At 33.0% G+C, this 18,202-nt stretch overlaps 2 protein-coding genes and 1 non-coding gene across 3 annotated transcripts; 2 read left to right on the top strand and 1 right to left on the bottom strand.

Moving 5' to 3' along the window:
* Positions 1–677: 677 nt before the first annotated feature.
* Positions 678–4,299, bottom strand: LOC125809839 (uncharacterized). The gene is made up of 4 exons (XM_049489416.1): positions 4,128–4,299; positions 3,935–4,024; positions 2,715–2,833; positions 678–2,621 (listed from the first exon to the last, which is right to left on the bottom strand). The coding sequence occupies exons 1-4, from the start codon at positions 4,297–4,299 to the stop codon at positions 678–680; spliced, it is 2,325 nt and encodes a 774-aa protein (XP_049345373.1).
* A 7,229-nt stretch (positions 4,300–11,528) lies between these two features.
* LOC125809800 (proline-rich receptor-like protein kinase PERK9) lies at positions 11,529–17,961 on the top strand. The gene is made up of 8 exons (XM_049489382.1): positions 11,529–12,659; positions 12,798–13,208; positions 13,299–13,385; positions 13,940–14,010; positions 14,094–14,170; positions 14,265–14,412; positions 17,274–17,435; positions 17,536–17,961. The coding sequence occupies exons 1-8, from the start codon at positions 11,597–11,599 to the stop codon at positions 17,734–17,736; spliced, it is 2,220 nt and encodes a 739-aa protein (XP_049345339.1). The 5' UTR covers positions 11,529–11,596; the 3' UTR covers positions 17,737–17,961.
* On the top strand, positions 17,959–18,058 carry LOC125809845 (U6 spliceosomal RNA). Its single transcript, XR_007441837.1, has one exon. It is a non-coding gene; the product is annotated as a U6 spliceosomal RNA (small nuclear RNA).
* Positions 18,059–18,202: the final 144 nt, after the last annotated feature.

The following is an 18,202-nucleotide window of genomic DNA, read 5'->3' as shown; positions in this document are numbered from 1 at the left end:
AACCAGCTGGATGTAGGGTGTGTAGAAAATCTTCATATTGACTTTGATCATTCGCTTCAATAGTCTTATCAAATGAAACATATGTTTTAGGATCACCAGGAAATTGAGTTATAAGCAAATCATTCATTTCATCGACGAAGTCATTTTTTGTCGTCAAAATTACACGAGAGGTCATAGAAGATACATTTGAAGAACACGTATGTAGATCCGGATAAGTTAGTCTAAATAGGACATCTAATAATTCATTTTCAGAAATAAAAGGTATAATAAAGCAATGGGGTATTTGAATTTTATCATTATCATGTACTTTTTCTTTTCCATTTCCTATTCTTAGCAAGTACTCACAAAATGTGGGGTCTGTTTTTGCTCGCATATTGTCAGATAATCGTAATTTTTCAAGGTGATTCCAAATTTCAGAAAACAGTAAACTCTCTTGAATGAAATCATCCTTTTTTCCACTGCGAACAACAGAAAGAGTTTGTCTAAAATCACCACCAAAGACAACGACTTTTCCACCAAATAAGATATTTGTGTCCATTAAATCTCTCAAGAGAATATCAAAAGCTTCTAGCAGTCCTTTTTGGCCATAGATACTTCATCCCATACGATTAATTTGGCATCACGTATTAAAGCTGCCAGTGAGCTTTGTTTACTGATGTTACAAGAAAAATTTTGATCTATTTCGAAGCTGCAACACCTGAACTTGCTGTTGCTAAGGCAACAAAACCTCTTGAGCGTACAACAGCTAATAAGGCACGATATAAAAAAGTTTTACCTGTTGCTCCAGGTCCATCAATAAAAAAAAAAAAAGCTCCTGATTTGTTGGAAAATATTCTATCAAGGATTGTATCATATGCTATTCGTTGTTGGGTATTTAATTTTGTCTGTAGCAACAAATCCTCTTCTGCAACAATAATGTTTCTCTCAAACAAACATTCAGTAGCTTCTGTGACATCTGTTGAAGATTTTACTGTCTCTGCAATCAATTTATATTCGTTAATATCATGTCCCATCAAATGCAAAAAGTCATTAATATGATTTAAAGTCAGGTAAGTAATATTTTTTGGATTCATGTTAGGTAGAATTTGAAAGTCTTCTGACATTTGAGCTTCAAATTGTTTCCAAATTTCTGCTGGATTGGCAGGATTACAATAGACCAGTAATGTTGCAAACAAACGTCTTAAATTATATGGCATTTGGTAAGTGACAGCCTCAGACATACATTCCACTAAGTTGTTATCACAATGTAACAAGCCTCTTTTTTCCGCAGACTCTCTAAATGTACTACAGTATTCAGCATCTACTTTAAGTAAATCCTCATATGATTTTGGTCCTCTAACATTCATGAGTAATAATCTAAGGTAATATCTTTCTCCTTCTGTTGGATGACATGTTACAACACGGCCAATAACAGAACGTTGTTTTCGACGTGTCCACATTTTGTCTTTTGTTGACCATACAAAGTATTCAGGAAATTCTTTATATAATAATGATAGTTGCATAGCATCAGTGTTTGTTCTATTCATAGCAAAAAATTCAGTTAACATTGTTTTTCCAATAGTCGGATTATTTAGAATTTTATCTACCTTGTCAATACTCTTAAAGAAAACAAATTGTTGTCCTTGTAAATGTAACTGAAGGTGATAGACAGATGGAGTCATTTCACTGATTGGAAATTTAAATAATCGCCAGGCTGCCTCAGGAGGTGAAACCCACCTACCAGATTGGTATTCTTTTATTTCATCTACGCCAGTATCTATATTACTATCATGCATTTGAAAAGTAATTTTGTCATGTCCTTTACAAATATATTTGTAGATATATTTGACTACTTTGATATCAGAACAAACTTCAACATTCATATGACAATTATACTTGCATAACAAGAAAGGATTATATGGAACAACCCATGAATTGTCTAGGAAAATGCCCTTCTTTTTGACACATTCTTTGGTTTTTCTCCGCTTGTATATTGGATATGAATTCTTTCCTTTGGATGTTCGTTCAACAAAATCTTTTGGATATTTGAATTTGCACTTACCTTTTTGTTTCATGCAACTATTTGTGGGATTTAATTTTCCACAAGGGCCATGCATCATATGTTTGATAACAAATGAGTATAAATCATGATCTACAACAGAATCAGGAAGTTCAGCACATACAAATTTATCATAAGATTCAGGAGTTAGCAATTTGTGTTCATTAGCAAGTATAATAAGGAAATGAGCATGTGGAAGACCACGTTTTTGAAACTCTATAGTATACATAAAAGCAGCAACCTTTCCAAAAATTTGTCTTTTTAATATATCTTTTTTTGATTCTTCTACTTTTGCTCTGAAAACTCTACTAACCAAATCGGGTCTGTTTTGTACTTCATCATTGAGTAGTAGTTGTTCTTTTATTTCTGGCCAAGATGGGTTGCATGTCATTGTTATGAATAAATCAGGTTTTCCAAAGTATTGCACCAATGCAATGGCGTCCATATATCGTCGACGCATGTCTCTTGGTCCTCCTATAAAAGCAACAGGTAAGAAATTTTTCTTTCCAATATTTGAAGCTTCCCTTTCTCCACATCTTAATATATCAAGAATCCCTTGCAAGACTTCGATTCTACATAAATCCTGGTTGAATGAGAAAAAGTCTAATCTTTGTGTTTCAACTTTTATATAAATATCAACTATAAATTGTTGAAATATTCTTCCACAATGTACTACCTGATTTGTTTCATCTTCTCTAATTTGGAATTTGTAACAGTAATACTCTCGGCAAGATATTGCATCTCTTTTTCTTTTTCCTTTTTGCAATGATTGAGCTTCCATATCAAGAAAACCATCTATTGAACACATATTTGATATACTGGGCAACTGCTCATGTTCACAGTGAGCTTTATTTCTTGTCATATTATTTGTTCGCAAGATTCTTTTAATTCCACAGTGCCATCCATTTTCTCCAAATAGAAATAATAATGGATATTGTAGTGGATCATAGCAGCCATAATAATAATTTACTAATTGAGCTCTATTACTATGAGTATAAATTTGAATATGTGGTGTAGAAATAGGGTGAGTAGAGTCTTCTTCAACCCATATTGCTGCGATTTCTGAGGTAGTAGGTAAATTATGTGTTCTTTGATCTAAAGTTGAGTCACATTTAAGTGCAATGTAAAAATCAGATAAGTCTGAAACATTGAAGAGAGATCTTAGGAAAATACTATATGGGTTAACTTTTAGTATGTCCATTAGTTTTTGAACTATTGACTGGTCAATTTTATATTCTATTGGGGAGTTCATTATCATGATCATAAAAGTATAACTGCAAATTTTTGGGTTTGTCATTTGAAGGAATCAAATCATCTATAAAATGGTACATTTTTCCCTGAACTTTGAATGTGTAAACACCAGAGTTTCTTTTCGCTAGTTCTTTATCGTACTTAACACCCAATGAAGTAAATGCAAACATATTATTGTACGTTCTAATATAAGTTTGAAAGTTTTTGGACTCCTCAGTTTTTGCAAAGTATAGGTTTGATAATTCAGTTGGCATTTTATATGATGTCAGTCTTATTGAACCATTACTACAACAAAATCCAAGAGGTTCGTACTCAAATTTTTTGGCATTACAATATTGACAGTTGGAAACCTTTTTTAAAGCAAGATATTCACTCCGGTGGTTGGTTGTGGCCAGATATACTCCTTTTGTTTTTCTAGTATCTGAGTTTTTAAGAAAGATCATTATAAGTAAAGAGAGCACCAATATTGAGGAAGAGAGGACATTACTGTATTGTAAGATTTGTGCGGACCTTTGGTTGGAATTGTATTTTGGATCTGAAGAGCTTGGTTAGATGTGTTGGATACGCTCCCTTATATGCAAAAAGTTGTAGGTTACAACAATAGCGTATATACAATATTCCACAGTTGAGTAAAGACAAAGTTACCTGTTTCACTAATGACAGAGGACGTGCATAAATCCTTTCCTTTTTTTTTGTTATTGTCTGATGTGCTCACAAATAGCTGAGGACGGGCAGCTGGGACAAAGAGTAGTTACGATAATTAAAGTTGTAAATCTAGTATTGATAGATGCACAACACACAAGTAGAATAGGAGTATTTGAATATCCGTGTTTCGAACCTTTTTGAACAACCGGAAGTGGCTCTCGTATGGTAAGAGCAACCTGTTTTGGGACTCGTGAACTGCACCAAGATGATGTTGGTTGCTTGGGGACAGCTAGTGTTGAATTTTGAAGGATAGAAGATATTTCGCTATATGTATTACGGCGTTTGAGTTGCGCCGCAACCTTCATTTTTTCTTTGTATATATATTTGTTTGGCTCTTTTGAATCCATCAGTTATGAAAGTTGAAGCAACCCTTTTTTTTACCTGTAGATATTTACAACACAAATTCAACGAAATGATGGTAAAATGCATAAGTTATTTGGAATACTTTGTCAACCGCGCAGAAGAAAGAAGACACAACGACATCAAGGATACTGTTAATAAAAAATCTTATAATAAAGTTGAAACTATTATTTCCTCTAGTTAACTATTAAGTTAATTATTGAGGTATGACACACCATATGCAAAAGAGCAAAGACACAACAAATCAAAGTTGATTTATTATCAAATGTTTTCTTACATTTCTTTTGGCAGAACCTCTGTAGGTAAAACTAAATCATTCTCTATTACATAAATGATTTATTTAGTGTGCGAAGGAGGTGTTACCATTTCCTAAGGATCTGCAGTGGAATCTAATAATTCCATAACACTCCATTTAAATTGTTCAAACTGTAGAAGTCCAATGGAAACTATCTAATATATTTTATATTCATGTCGTTACAAATGTTTCAGAGAAAGTGGTAAATCTGTGTTCTTCATGGCAGCATTTCACTGTCCATGTAGCATAAGTCAAGTCGTATATAGGATTTATGCAACCAGATTCTATAATTTGTCTTCTTCTGAGTAAAGCCGTGGAGAAGGAAAAGTCATCGCCGTAAATTGGAGATTACATATCTGTAAACACGCAACAGGAATTCAATTTTACTTTATTGTTCGATAACAAAACATATTCTTTAGCTATTTTTCCTGAATCCTCCTTTCACATACCTACTTTTAATTAAAAAAATCAACTAACCAACAGTAAGGTCTGGTATTTGGGTGAATTTTAAATTTTTTCATTTTTTTATTAGCAAAGATGTATTTTTTTTTGCAAATCCTACAGATGACTCAATTTGATTGATTTTTGAAATGAAAAGTATCAAACTAATTTACTGTATTAGAATCTGAAAAACAATAGGAATATGATGTGGGTCTGGACTAATGAGTTAACAATGGTAGTTTAGATTTGGGGATTGCAAATTTTGGAGAAGAAAGCGAAAGGAAATATTACCTGGAATCAACGGAGGCAAGAGCAGGTCAAGCACATGAAGAATGGCAGCAAGCTGAAGCAGCGGAGAAACCAAAGAGAAATTATATTTTCTATTGAAGACAGATCGATAAGAGTGAGATTTACTCGAGAAAGATAGATGAGAGCGTGAGACAGTAAACGCGGCAGACGCTGAAATGAAGGGGGTTATCTAGGGATGCCGAAATTACTAATTTGTCCTTATTAATGGCAGTCAGGCTAACATAGTACAACTTAGATGCTAGTACAATACTTGAAGACGCTTTCCACGTGTTTTATGGCCAATCAAAGTGGGACTATACACATTTGACTGGTTTTAGTTCATCTGTTTGGTGGGCCTCAATGTACAATTTGTGTAGCTTTTACGATGACAACTTAAAGTATACTCCATATCAAAGTTGTGTCATATATATCCAAATGCTTTGTGTTTTTTTCTTTAGTATTTAATAATAGATAATGATATTAATTAAAATCAACATAAAATATACAAATAAAATAATTTTAATAATATTTGTTGAATTTGGTTTCAAATTAAACTTTGGTATATGACTTTATCACAAAAAATTTGGGTATTATAAGCATAATAAAAAATGATTATTGGGCCCAACATATTTTTTTATTTTTTATTTTAATTTATGTGACATTAATAAAATTTTAACGGTCAAACAATTTTTTTGTATGTTCTTTAAATTTTAAGTTGTTGATTATCGTGGTTAATAATACTTTATATGTAATTTTCAATATTCTCTTTGTCCCAATTTATGTGTCATTGGTAGAATTTCGAAAGTCAATCAAATTTTGTATATGTCTTTTAGATTTTGAAGTTATTTAATTATTATGAGTTCTAGTACATTTTACGTATATGTTACTTTTTCTATCCTAAACTATGTGACATTAGTAGAATTTTGAGAGTTGATCCAATTTTTTGTTTGTCCTTTAAATTTTGAAGTTGCTAATTATTGTGTGATTTGTAGTACGTTTCATGTTATTTCAAATAATAAATGTTATTTCCTCTATCCTAATTTATATGGCACTAATAGATTTTGAGCTTCAACCAAATTTTATAGATATCTTTATAATATTTTAGGGTTTAACTACCTCTTTTTGATTTTTAATCCATTAATATGCTTTCTTCACAATTATCAGTAGAGCTACCTTAAATGGTCATGTGGCGCTCTCTATGACCTTCATTGTCATTTTTCTTTTTTCTCCTTTTTTGAAATTTTTTGAATTATATTATTTTTAAAAGTTATTTTCATAACTCACACTTCTTCATCTTCATAAATTATACTTTTAATTAGTATTATTAATAATATTCATAACTTTCAAACCTTTTATATTCATAACCCCAAAAAATTCAATTTTACATTAAATTAAAATATTCAACGTCTTTCTTTCTTTGGAGAGAAATGACATTAAATTAAAATGTTTGCCTCAATATGCTTAAGATGCTAGAATTCTTAAAGTTCATTTTAATTTTATGTATTCTTTTGTTATATATGTTGTATGTTGTTTAATATATTGATAGATTTTTAGGATTTTTTTTATTTATATAGTAGAAATCTAAGTCAATAGAATTGCTCCACTTGGGCATAAACTCCCTTTTATAATATAGTAGAATTTTGTTATATATGTTGTATGTTGTTTAATATATTGATAGATTTTTAGGATTTTTTTTATTTATATAGTAGAAATCTAAGCCAATAGAATTGCTCCACTTGAACATAAACGCCCTTTTATAATATAGTAGAATAGAATGTGAAGGCACTTCATCTGTCTCTCTATATAATAATACATACATATATAGAGAAAGAAGATGATATTTGTCTTCATTCGCTGCTCACCTCAATTATCATTACCCTCATGGGGAAGTAAGAGTATCAGTTTGTCGAAAAATTATATTACGTATATATAAAATTAAAATTATTTTTTATATTTATTAAACCTTTTTAGTAAAAATTTTGATTTGTCATATACCAACCAACAAATAATCGCTAAGTCGAATTGAGTAAAAAAATGCTTATTAAGTTAGCAATAATTTAGACATATAATATTCGATAACCAATAAATCAAATCATTATATCTAAAAACTTAATCAAACCCACCATTATGAACCTAGTTATATATCTCGTGAAAGAAAAAACACATAAAAAAAAAAACAAAAAAAAAAGTATCCAACTCACCAAGCACCTAAATTTCACGGGTTCCTCTTAATATGAGACAATAATTGTCGTAATGATTTGTCATTTTCATGGAACATTTTAAAACTAATAATGGAGATTGTACTTTTAGCATTGTGTGTTGTACCTCATGTAATATCTATACTAGTAATAAAATAATCTATTTTTGCAGTACACAAAGTCATCATTCTTAATTAATAATTAAATATTCTGAATTATTATATCACTTAATTGAGATTCTAATCAGAGTTTGTCTTTTAGTTAATCGAGGAACAAATCTCAACCAACTAGCTAAATTGGTTCATTCGTTTTATTATATTTGGAAATAATTAACCTTTGATTTGTAATTTATTGTAAAAAAGCTCCATAATGTTTGTTTTTAAGAATTAACCTAATTAGAGTATAGCATATGTATAATTAATATATGTATATAATTGTGTATAATCCATGCGTACTAGTTAAGAAAAGTAAATATTAAACACTGAATTTGACTAGCTATTTATGTAATGTTTTCGTTGTTCTTCACACGGTGACGAAATCCTATAAAGAAGCACACAAATAAGCAAAAAAATTAATATATTATATATATACATATAAAATAAATTTTTTTTAAAAAAATAAATAAATTGAAGAATTCTACATGGTGTATAGTTACCTAGTTAGAATTTACAGAATAGAATTCCAAAAGAATGGAATCTCTAGGCAAATGTAGCACGTGGTTGTAACATATACTCTTTTTATGACAAGACTAGATAAACAAGGTGATTTTCAAATGATAACTTTAAGAGTCGTTTGGCGAGAGACATAAGATAAAATAATTTTAGAAATGAAATGTAAAGGTATTTTATCATGTATTTGATTGGAGGTATTAGGAAGTCTTGAGATTATTTATTTCACCATTTATACCTTAGGATAAATTATTACACACATATATGGTGAAATAATTTATCCCAAAATAACTTATTTCAAAATAATTAATCTCAGAATAATTTGTGCCTAGTCAAGCGACCCCTTAATGTGTAGCTAACAAGAAACAAGATTAATAAAGTAGAAAGCACCTAGGATCCCTTTTAAATGGTAATCCCACTTCATCTTTTTCTTTTAATCAAATGGAAATAATTAATTAACCAAGTTGTTTATCTGAAATGAACAACTAAAAGGCTTGAAGATCAAAAAGTTGATTAGCAAATAATTGTAGTAGCTAGGACCATGTCAATTATAAGTATTAATAATACTAAATGTTATTAACAATTAAAACAAGGGATATGAAATTTTCCATCAGAGAAATACATGATGTATAATTAACATGGAACAAGAATCAAATTAATATAGAGAAGAAAATTGAAAGCTCGTTGCTCTTTTGATAATTTTGGGTTGATTTTGACTAAAGAAACTTGAAGAATTATGCAATTAATATTAGATTTTATTTGGCTTGAAAATCCAGTAAATCTTTAAAATTTGGACTATAAATCCCAGTGGCTTCCTAGAATTTCTCTCACAAATACTAAAAAAATTCTAGTAATCCATTAAATTTCGATAATCAGCATAATCTGTTGTGTTGATAATATTTACAGAAAACGATGATTATCATGATTTGACCATAAATTCTAACATAAGTCAAAATTGTCAACTAAGATGCTGAACAAAACTTAGCGACCCGTCAAAATTTATAGCCAAATTCTAATTAAAATTAGAACACAACATAATGATGTGTACGTTAGTGTATTTCGACGTAATATATTATGACAATTACTAAATTTGAAGAAATTAAATATTGATAATCACCATAACATGTTGTGAAACCATTAACTCTTACGTACGTGAAAACATTTTGGAACTTAAATTAATTGTGTTTGAGAGATTAATATAACTAATATTTGGAAATAAAAAACTTAAATTAATTGGGTACTCCTTTCTCAATTTTGACAATTACGTGGAGTGGAGATTAGTATATCAACTTAATCATATACATAATCCCATAAAGATTTCCATCGAGAAAATGCTTCTTCACAGACCACACATGTATATAGCACTAACCAGGATTATCATTTACTGCTTGACCTTTTTGCAAGTGGTATACTTGTCGCTTGATTGCAAGCTTATTCAAATTCGAACTAATAGCAAGTTATCTGCTTAATTATAGTTTATTCAGAATTGAATTATTTGTAAGTTATCTGCTCAACTATGAGCTTATTTAGAAAACTATGTCTAGACATTCAAGATATGATGCATTTATATATTTTTACTTTTTATCCCAATTTATCTAACACACTTTTTTATTTTATTTCGTCCTTAAAAAAAATACCAACACTTTTTCTTATTTGCAAATATATAATGACAATATATTTTCTCCCACTTATTCGAATTTTTTTTTATTTTGAGGTCATATCTAGTATTCAGAGTTTGCCTCGATTTGGTACCGCTCTCGCGGCCCGCACCGAAACAGTGACGTAGAACAAAAATTCATTTATTTGCATCAAGCTTTCGAGGGGCTCATTCAAGGCTTACTAGAGACTGAAAAAAACGTACCTACCACCTTTTTGGATAACAAAAATATTGTCTTGTAATTACAATATTACAAAATATTTTATATATTTTAAATTTTCTTCTAATCAAACTACATCACATAATTTTTTTCTTTCTAATTTCTTATTTGATATGCACTCTTCACATTGAAGTCCGATTAAATTTGAATTAAGTCGAGATTACAAGAATTGATTGAGAGGGGGGGGGAGGGAGTATATTTGAACCCTTGATGAAGATAGGGGCGAATTTTACTCCAATTAGTACTAAAATAATATGCGTTGCTCAACCTTTGGACGAATCTGTTGCACTGAATTTGACGTTATAAGAAAGCAACAATTTCAGTCCAATAAACACAATGACTAAAAGACAACACTATAACCAAAAAAGACAACACTATTACTGAAAAAACACACATGTTCCCTTTCTAAATTTCATACCAGTATTAAATTTCTCTCTTTTTTTTTTTTTCTTTACTAAGGTCGTTTTCAGTGTTGTAGTTAGTACCACTGCTAGGATTTCTCAGACCCCATTCCATTGATCCTTTTCTAAGGTCACAAAAAGAAGTTGGTTTTTTCATTCTGTTATTTCAAGATTGGCTCAAATTCTCATGCTTTTCTGTTCTTGACAAGTGGAATCATTTTTATGGGCCTTTGTTTAAAGTGGGTTTTCGTTTGAAAGCAAAAATTCTTTATTATCAAGAAGAAGAAAAAATTCATTTTTGTGACTTTTGGGTACTTGGGGTTTTGAGATAATTCTTTTTGGTGATTTGGGTATCTTTCTTTTTCCTTATTGGTTGTTTGTTTCAGCAGATAAGGGCTGGTTACAGTCTGAACCAACATATTTTTGAGTGATTTTGGGAAAAGATTGAATCTTGTTATTGTTTTTAGCTTGGTAGTGGAGTGTAATTGCTGTAAGTATTGTGGAGGTGAATTGTAGAGTAAAAAGAAGCAGTTTTTACAGCACCTAAGGGGATCTTGATTTGAAAAAAAAAATCAATTTTAGAGCAAGTATTGTTGAGGTTTTGATACTATATAGTGAATGTTGTAAATTTAGTTAGCTTGTGGTAGTTTGTTTGACTAAGTGTTTGAAATTTGCAGCTGAGTTCTACTTTGGACATAAAGCCAAAGTCTTGAGTACTGTGGAGAAAGATTGAATCTTGTTTTTGTTTTCAAAATCTTTGGTTTTTAACTTGGATAGTGGAGTGTAATTTGATGTAAGTATTGTGGAGGTGAATTGTTGTGAATGCAAATTGTAGAATAAGAGGAAGTGATTTTCTGCGTACACTCTATCCTCCGTAGACCCCACTTGTGGGAACGCACTAGGTTTGTCGTTGTTATTGTTATTAGGGATCTTGATTTGGAAATATCAATTATAGAGCTAGTAGTAGAGTTCTTGGAGTTTTGTCATATCAATGATATTCTTGCAGATATTGATAGTACTATATAGTTGATGGTGTAAATTTTAGTTAGTTTTTGGTGGTGGTGAGAATTGGAGATGTCAATTGTTTCACCCCCTCCAAGTTCTTCTACACCATTTGCAGCTCCACCAACTGCTTTGAATTCTCCAGCACCTATATCTCAGCCCAATGAAAACTCATCTTCGATTGCATCTCCACAATCTGCTCCTCTTGTAGCAACATCACCACTGCCACAATCCCCCCCTCCTCCAACAAATATGACATTGCCTCCTCCAGCCTCATCTCCACAACCACAACCACCAATTTCTACTCCAACACCTCCTGCAAAATCTGCTCCTCCAATTATTAATCCTCCACCTACACTGTCTGGTCCGCCTGCTAGCAGCTTAACACCACCTCCATCTTCTAGTCCACCTGTTAGTTCGCCAGAACCTCCATCATCCAGCATAACAAGTAGTCCACCACCATTACCACCTCTACCAGAACCAACTCGTCCTGCAAGTTCACCTCCACCACCATCGACACGTCCCCCTTCATTGTCGCCTCCTCATTCATCAACAAGCCCCCCTGCATTGTCACCTCCACCACCTGTGCAAAATCCAAGAACTCCTCCAGCACCACGATCACCAGGGAATCCATCTCCTGAACCTCCTAAAAGGTCACCGCCATCATCCAAGCCACCTGCGAATGCACCTCCATCCAAGCCACCACGAAATACTCCAGATTCTCCAGCCTTAGTCCCTCCCAAAAATTCACCCCCTTCACCAGCTGCATTACCTCCTATTAATTCAGCATCTTCTAGTTCACCCCCTACAAACTCATCTCTACCAACACCTACAGCACAATCATCACCACCTCAATCCACCAATGGTGCACAACCTTCTCTTACTCCTCCTTCACCATCATTTCCTTCAGGCAACACTACTACATCCAGTAACAGTTCAGCAGTAAAATCAAAGGATATAGGGGATGGAGCCATTGGTACTGGAGGGTCCGTTGCAATTGGCATCATACTTGTGTTTCTGTTGCTTGGTATTGTTGGAGCAGCGGGATGGTGCATATGGAAGCGAAAGAAAAAAGATTCAGGCCTGAGTGGTGGTTATATCTTGCCAACAACTCTGATCTCCTTTCCAAAATCAGGTACTGTTTGGATACTGTCAAATCATTGTTTAAGTGTGTTAATCCATGTTTTACATGCTGCAAGCACCATTTGTGTTATCTATAAGTCATTCAGATCTTTTGAAATGCAATCTGAGTAGATGTGGAAATACAATTCAGGTTCTGCCTCGTTAAAGTTTCGAGAATCAAAACCTGAGATTGGAAATGGAGCTGGCTCCAATATTGCGAACACGACAGGAAACACTGGTGGATTAGGTCATTCAAAGCCATGGTTTACTTATCAAGAACTACTTGAAGCTACTAATGAATTTTCAGAGCATAACCTATTGGGCGAAGGTGGATTTGGTTCCGTGTACAAGGGATGCCTAGCAAATGGGAGAGATGTAGCAGTAAAGAAGCTTAATATTTATGGGAGCCAGGGGGAACGTGAATTCAGAGCTGAAGTTGAAATCATTAGTCGAATACATCATCGACACTTGGTTTCACTTGTAGGTTATTGCATTTATGAGAACGGAAAGCTCCTTGTATATGACTATGTCCCCAATGACACCCTTTACTTCCATCTCCATGGTAAATGTGGACTTTCCAGATTTCAACATTCATTTTTGGCATTTGGTAACTAAAGCTAGCTGTTAATACTTGCAATTTACAAAATTACAGAGCAGGGAAGAACTGTTATGGATTGGGCAACACGTGTTAAGATTGCTGTTGGTGCATCCCGTGGAATAGCTTATCTGCATGAAGATTGTAATTACTGTTCTCTTCCTTACCTTATGAGCTGTCCATGTTTCTTCATTTGATTTCTTCTCAGGATGAACAAGATAAAATGCTTACCTAACGACTGACCACAATTTAGGCATCACCTACTTGTGTTGAGAAATTACTAAAATATCTTCAACAATCTTGAGCAGCAAGTATGCAAACACTAACAATGAAATGCTTTCTCCTTATGATATAGTTGGCTCAACTAAATTCTATCATATAAGAATTATATTGAACATACTTGGGAAGGTGACTGTTATGGTGTGGTATATGTTCAGTCACAAATGAATTCTATCTTATAAGAAATATATTGAACAGACTTGGAAAAGTTACCATAATGGTGTGATATGTGATTACATATTCTGTTTGGTCTTGTTATTTGACCTATTATTGGCCTTCAGCTAAATAAGTATCGCTGAAAGATGACATGAAATTTTCCCAAAATTCAGTCTTTGAAGTGAGTTTAAGTATAAATTTCTAATATGATATTCAATTCTTGCTTCTTTTGGTTTATTCATTTCTATTGATTGTGATGGCAGGCTGTCCTCGCATCATTCACAGAGATATTAAGTCACCTAACATTCTTTTGGATAACAACTTTGATGCTCGGGTATGCCTAATTCCTCAAAACTCCTTTATTTTGCATTGTTTTTCTTGTAGACTGCCTTTTACAATCGTTTCACTTTTTCACAGGTTGCTGATTTTGGATTAGCTAAATTAGCTCAGGATGCAAAAAGCCATGTTACAACACGTGTAATGGGTACGTTTGGGTAGGTTTCTCTTCCAACGTTGTCATCAAATAAGAAAATATACTGCCATTTTTGTACTGCCCATGTTTACTCTAATTTCTTGGTTTGGATTTAGATACATGGCCCCTGAATATGCATCCAGTGGAAAGCTGACTGAAAAATCCGATGTATTTTCCTTTGGAGTTGTGCTTCTGGAGCTAATTACTGGACGGAAGTCTGTGGATGCATCTCAGCCTTTGGGGGAGGAAAGTCTAGTTGAGTGGGTATGTTTGTAGCTGACTTCTCTTTCTTTTCCTCTTAAGTCAATAGTGATGTGTGATCTTTTTCATTATCATTTTTACACCTTCTATGAGAAATTGAGTCAGAATATTGTAGTTCCTCCTCATTTTTCTCACTTCATGAATTTGATAGCTGATGTTTGAAAAAAATACTGTAATTACTCTACAGTGTAGGCCTCTAGTTGCAGCTCTAAGAGGGTTCCCTTTCCTTGGTTTGACCACACCAATGTCTTGAGTATGAGATTGATGTGATACAAGTTCTGAAAACTTGAGACCGATACATAAAGGATTTGTATTATTGATTAATGTTGCCCAAATCACGTAACATGGAATGAGATAAATCAGGTAAGTTATAGTCTCTTAAGGAAAATCTTAAAGCAGGTACCAAATAAACGTACCTCAAGTTTTGGACTGCTCTAATATCCCTTGTGAAGTTAGGGGAAAGCAAGAAAATGTGGAAAACCGGTTGAAGTTTTTCCGTATTTGTTGCTGGGAATTCATCCCAATTCGTCTGGTGCTACATGACATAATAGGAGAGAGAATATTGGCTTAGTTATTTGGGCACTAATGAAATTAGACAGATGTGTGCTTACATGTTTTAGAAAAATCTCCATAATTTTTTAGGATCGGTTTATCTCCAAATACATAATTGTTATTTTGCACACCTTAAATTTATGTTTAAAATATCAACCTTATCCTTGCATGTGCACGTTGCTATTGATCTGTTTTAAATCCTTTTGATTTAGGTGTTATATTGAAATACTTTGAATTGATTCACTTCGGTCTTGTATGATCAACCTTTTAACTAAACACAGAGGGATAAATGTTATAAGTCATAGTTCAGGCAATTGCTAAATACAAACAGTGGCGAATCTAAAGGTAAAAAATAAGGCACCGGAACCCGTGGTCTCTTCGTAAAACTAGATATTTTATGTATATATTTTCTAAAATTTGTATATTATTATATTTTTGCACCCGTGCTATAAGAAGTCTATCTGGTCCACATGGTTAAATGTTGAGCTTTTTACCTTGAGGATGAAAAATCAATTCTCACTTAATACATTTTTCTTGATGCATCCATGTTCGGATCAATTCCCACTTAATACATTTTTCTGGGTGCACCCATGTTTGAAAAATTCTAGATTCGCCTCTGAATACAAACATATTTATTTGTGACCTTCAGCTTCATTAATTGTACTAACTTAGCTCTGTGTTGGTGCGGGCATCTGTAGATAAATTAGATCTAACATAACTGCTGCTGAATACATTCATTTAATTATTTTCCAATCAACTATATGGTGATGTTTAAGTTAAGCTATGTTGTTTGGACTCTTCAGTAATGTTGATAGGTGCGTGTCGGATCCTCTATATTTAGTGTATTTTTTGATGATCCGACACAGGTGTGGCAACATTTTTGGAGTGTTCGAGCAACATAATGTTTAAGAACTGTGTAATTTGTGTAGCTCCTGGACACAATTAGTATGAAGGCTGATCAAAAGACTTATCTTTATCTTGAAAATAATACGATTACTGGTAACTGTAATTTACAAGTGAATAACAATTGTTTGTTTCATTGCTATATATTATGACTATGAGGACTTGCCTATGGCCTATGACACCAAAAGAGCATGTAAAGTCCTGTTATAGAAAAATTCTTAACAGTATATGATGTGTTCGGTATGAAGGAAAGTGATTTCTTGAAAAATATTACTATCTAGGAAAATAAGTGGGTTGTTACTTATTTTCTTTTGTTGGTAATGTAAGCAAAAAATATGAGTGGACTGGTGGGGTTGGGGTCTATGAGAGTGGAGGGGGGAGGTGAAGATGAGGTATGTTGGAGAGTGGGAAGGGTCACTTGTGGAACTTGTTTTCCCTACTTTCTTTGGGGAATCATTTTCCTCATTTTTAAGGAGCTGATTTTTCTTAAGAAAATGTTTTCCAAAAATTTTGACCAACCAAACATTGAAAAATTGGAAAATATTTTCCTTCATACTGAACACACCCATACTAACTATCTATTAGAACGACCAAATAGATATACTGGTTTAAATAGTAATTTTCAAGACTCGAGAGCTCATCCAAACTTTAAAATATAACAACCTTAACATGATCTACTAAAGCTAAATGCTTTTATTTCTTTGTTCATTACAAGGAAAAGGCCCAAATCTTATCTTTTCTATGGTTCTTTCAGCTATTCTTACATATTCGGAGGGAATAATGCTGCTTTCTTTTGTCTCATAGAATTGAGATGACATATATTTAAAGGATAACTCTCTTCTCCCAAGCCCTCAAGTCTCTATATTAAACATATCGGTTGGACTTAGCAGCATAGCGGAATCTTTCAGAAAAACATAAGTCTCGCTGAACCCGATATCTTAGTGCTGAGTGAATCAAATCAATTTGTTATTTGAGTATTAACATTGTGTTGGATGTCCTGATCATTGAGATCTGATAAGGCAGACTTTTTGCTTTGATTTCTCCAATGGAGGATTCTATCTTCATTTCTTATACTCTATTTAGTGATTCGGTCGTACAATGGTCTGACTTGGTTTCAGATAGTAATGGGAATTATGTAGTCAGTTAACACCTGAAACATTGAGGTCTGGTTGCTTTTGCAACAACCAAAGCAACAACTCCACAGAAGTTGTCTGCTTAAATTTCGTTTCAACTTGCTCATGTTACCAAAACCGTAGATCCTAAGACAAGTCTAAACTTGAAACTGCAACAACCATTTAATCGATCATTAGAGAACCAAAAACCAATAACAGTAGCAACAGAGATCTTATATCCCTTCTCATTTTGTCGAGCAGGATCCACTAACTGCACTTTAATTTGATTGCTTCCAGGCTCGACCTTTGCTTGGTAATGCACTTGAAAAAGAGGAATTTGATCAGTTGACAGATCCTCGCCTTGGGAATAATTACATTGACAGTGAGATGTTTCGAATGATTGAGATTGCTGCAGCTTGTGTGCGTCACTCAGCTGCAAAGAGACCAGGGATGGGACAGGTAAATTCATTTACTTTACTGGAAAACTAACACTCAAACAACCTCAAGTCTTCTTAAACAGAAGAAAAATTACATTCTCGTCATGCTTATGCTTACGCAGATCATGAGAGCTTTTGATAGTATGCTAATGTCTGATTTGACAAATGGGATGAAAGTTGGTGAAAGTGCAATATATAACTCTGCTGAGCAATCTGCACAGATAAGATTGTTTCGAAGGATGGCATTTCCTAGTCAAGATGTTAATTCAGATTTTTCGAGTCAAAGCACCAATTATAGTAGAGAGTTGTCTGAACATGTTTAGATGAAACATCTGTTAATATATCAAAGGCTGCTTTAGCTGAGAGGTACACTGATTAAATTTTGTAAAGTAGGTCTCTTTTTAGCTTGACATACATGTAGTTTCTGCAATTTGACAGCAATTTTTTCTGTAAGTAACTGGTACAGCTGATCAAGAGTTCATTCATTTCCTTTCTTGTTCAAGAAGGTCACAATGCAAGTCTTGATGAAATGTACAGGTCCTCCGGTTCCTTCGCGGACATCTGATAAAATTAGAACGATATAGTGATTAACATGATCCGTGTGCTAGAATGACAGACACAAATCAAGAAATGGTACGCTTCTCGAGCAAATATATAGTATCATGTATTTACCTGAAATAGGAAGAGTTTTGAAAAAATTACAATACATAATGATTTTTTGAGTTTTGCTTTGTATTTGTTTGCCTGAAGTTATATCGATTCGCTTTATATTAGTGTATCAATTTACTC

Source organism: Solanum verrucosum, unplaced genomic scaffold, assembly GCF_900185275.1.
Source record: "Solanum verrucosum unplaced genomic scaffold, falcon-dt-bn FXZP01000474.1, whole genome shotgun sequence".
Taxonomy (NCBI): domain Eukaryota; kingdom Viridiplantae; phylum Streptophyta; class Magnoliopsida; order Solanales; family Solanaceae; genus Solanum; species Solanum verrucosum.
Note: the sequence above shows the minus strand (reverse complement) of the source record. Positions and strands in the feature narration are given on the sequence as shown.

Coding starts and splice junctions, on each gene's coding strand:
- LOC125809800 (XM_049489382.1), top strand. CDS start 11,597: ATGTCAATTGTTTCACCCCCTCCAAGTTCTTCTACACCATTTGCAGCT. Junction 12,660..12,797: donor GATCTCCTTTCCAAAATCAG/GTACTGTTTGGA, acceptor AATACAATTCAG/GTTCTGCCTCGTTAAAGTTT. Junction 14,171..14,264: donor CGTGTAATGGGTACGTTTGG/GTAGGTTTCTCT, acceptor GTTTGGATTTAG/ATACATGGCCCCTGAATATG.
- LOC125809839 (XM_049489416.1), bottom strand. CDS start 4,299: ATGAAGGTTGCGGCGCAACTCAAACGCCGTAATACATATAGCGAAATA. Junction 2,834..3,934: donor CTCTGTCATTAGTGAAACAG/GTAACTTTGTCT, acceptor TGTGTTCAATAG/ATGGTTTTCTTGATATGGAA. Junction 2,622..2,714: donor GAGAAGATGAAACAAATCAG/GTAGTACATTGT, acceptor TCATTCAACCAG/GATTTATGTAGAATCGAAGT.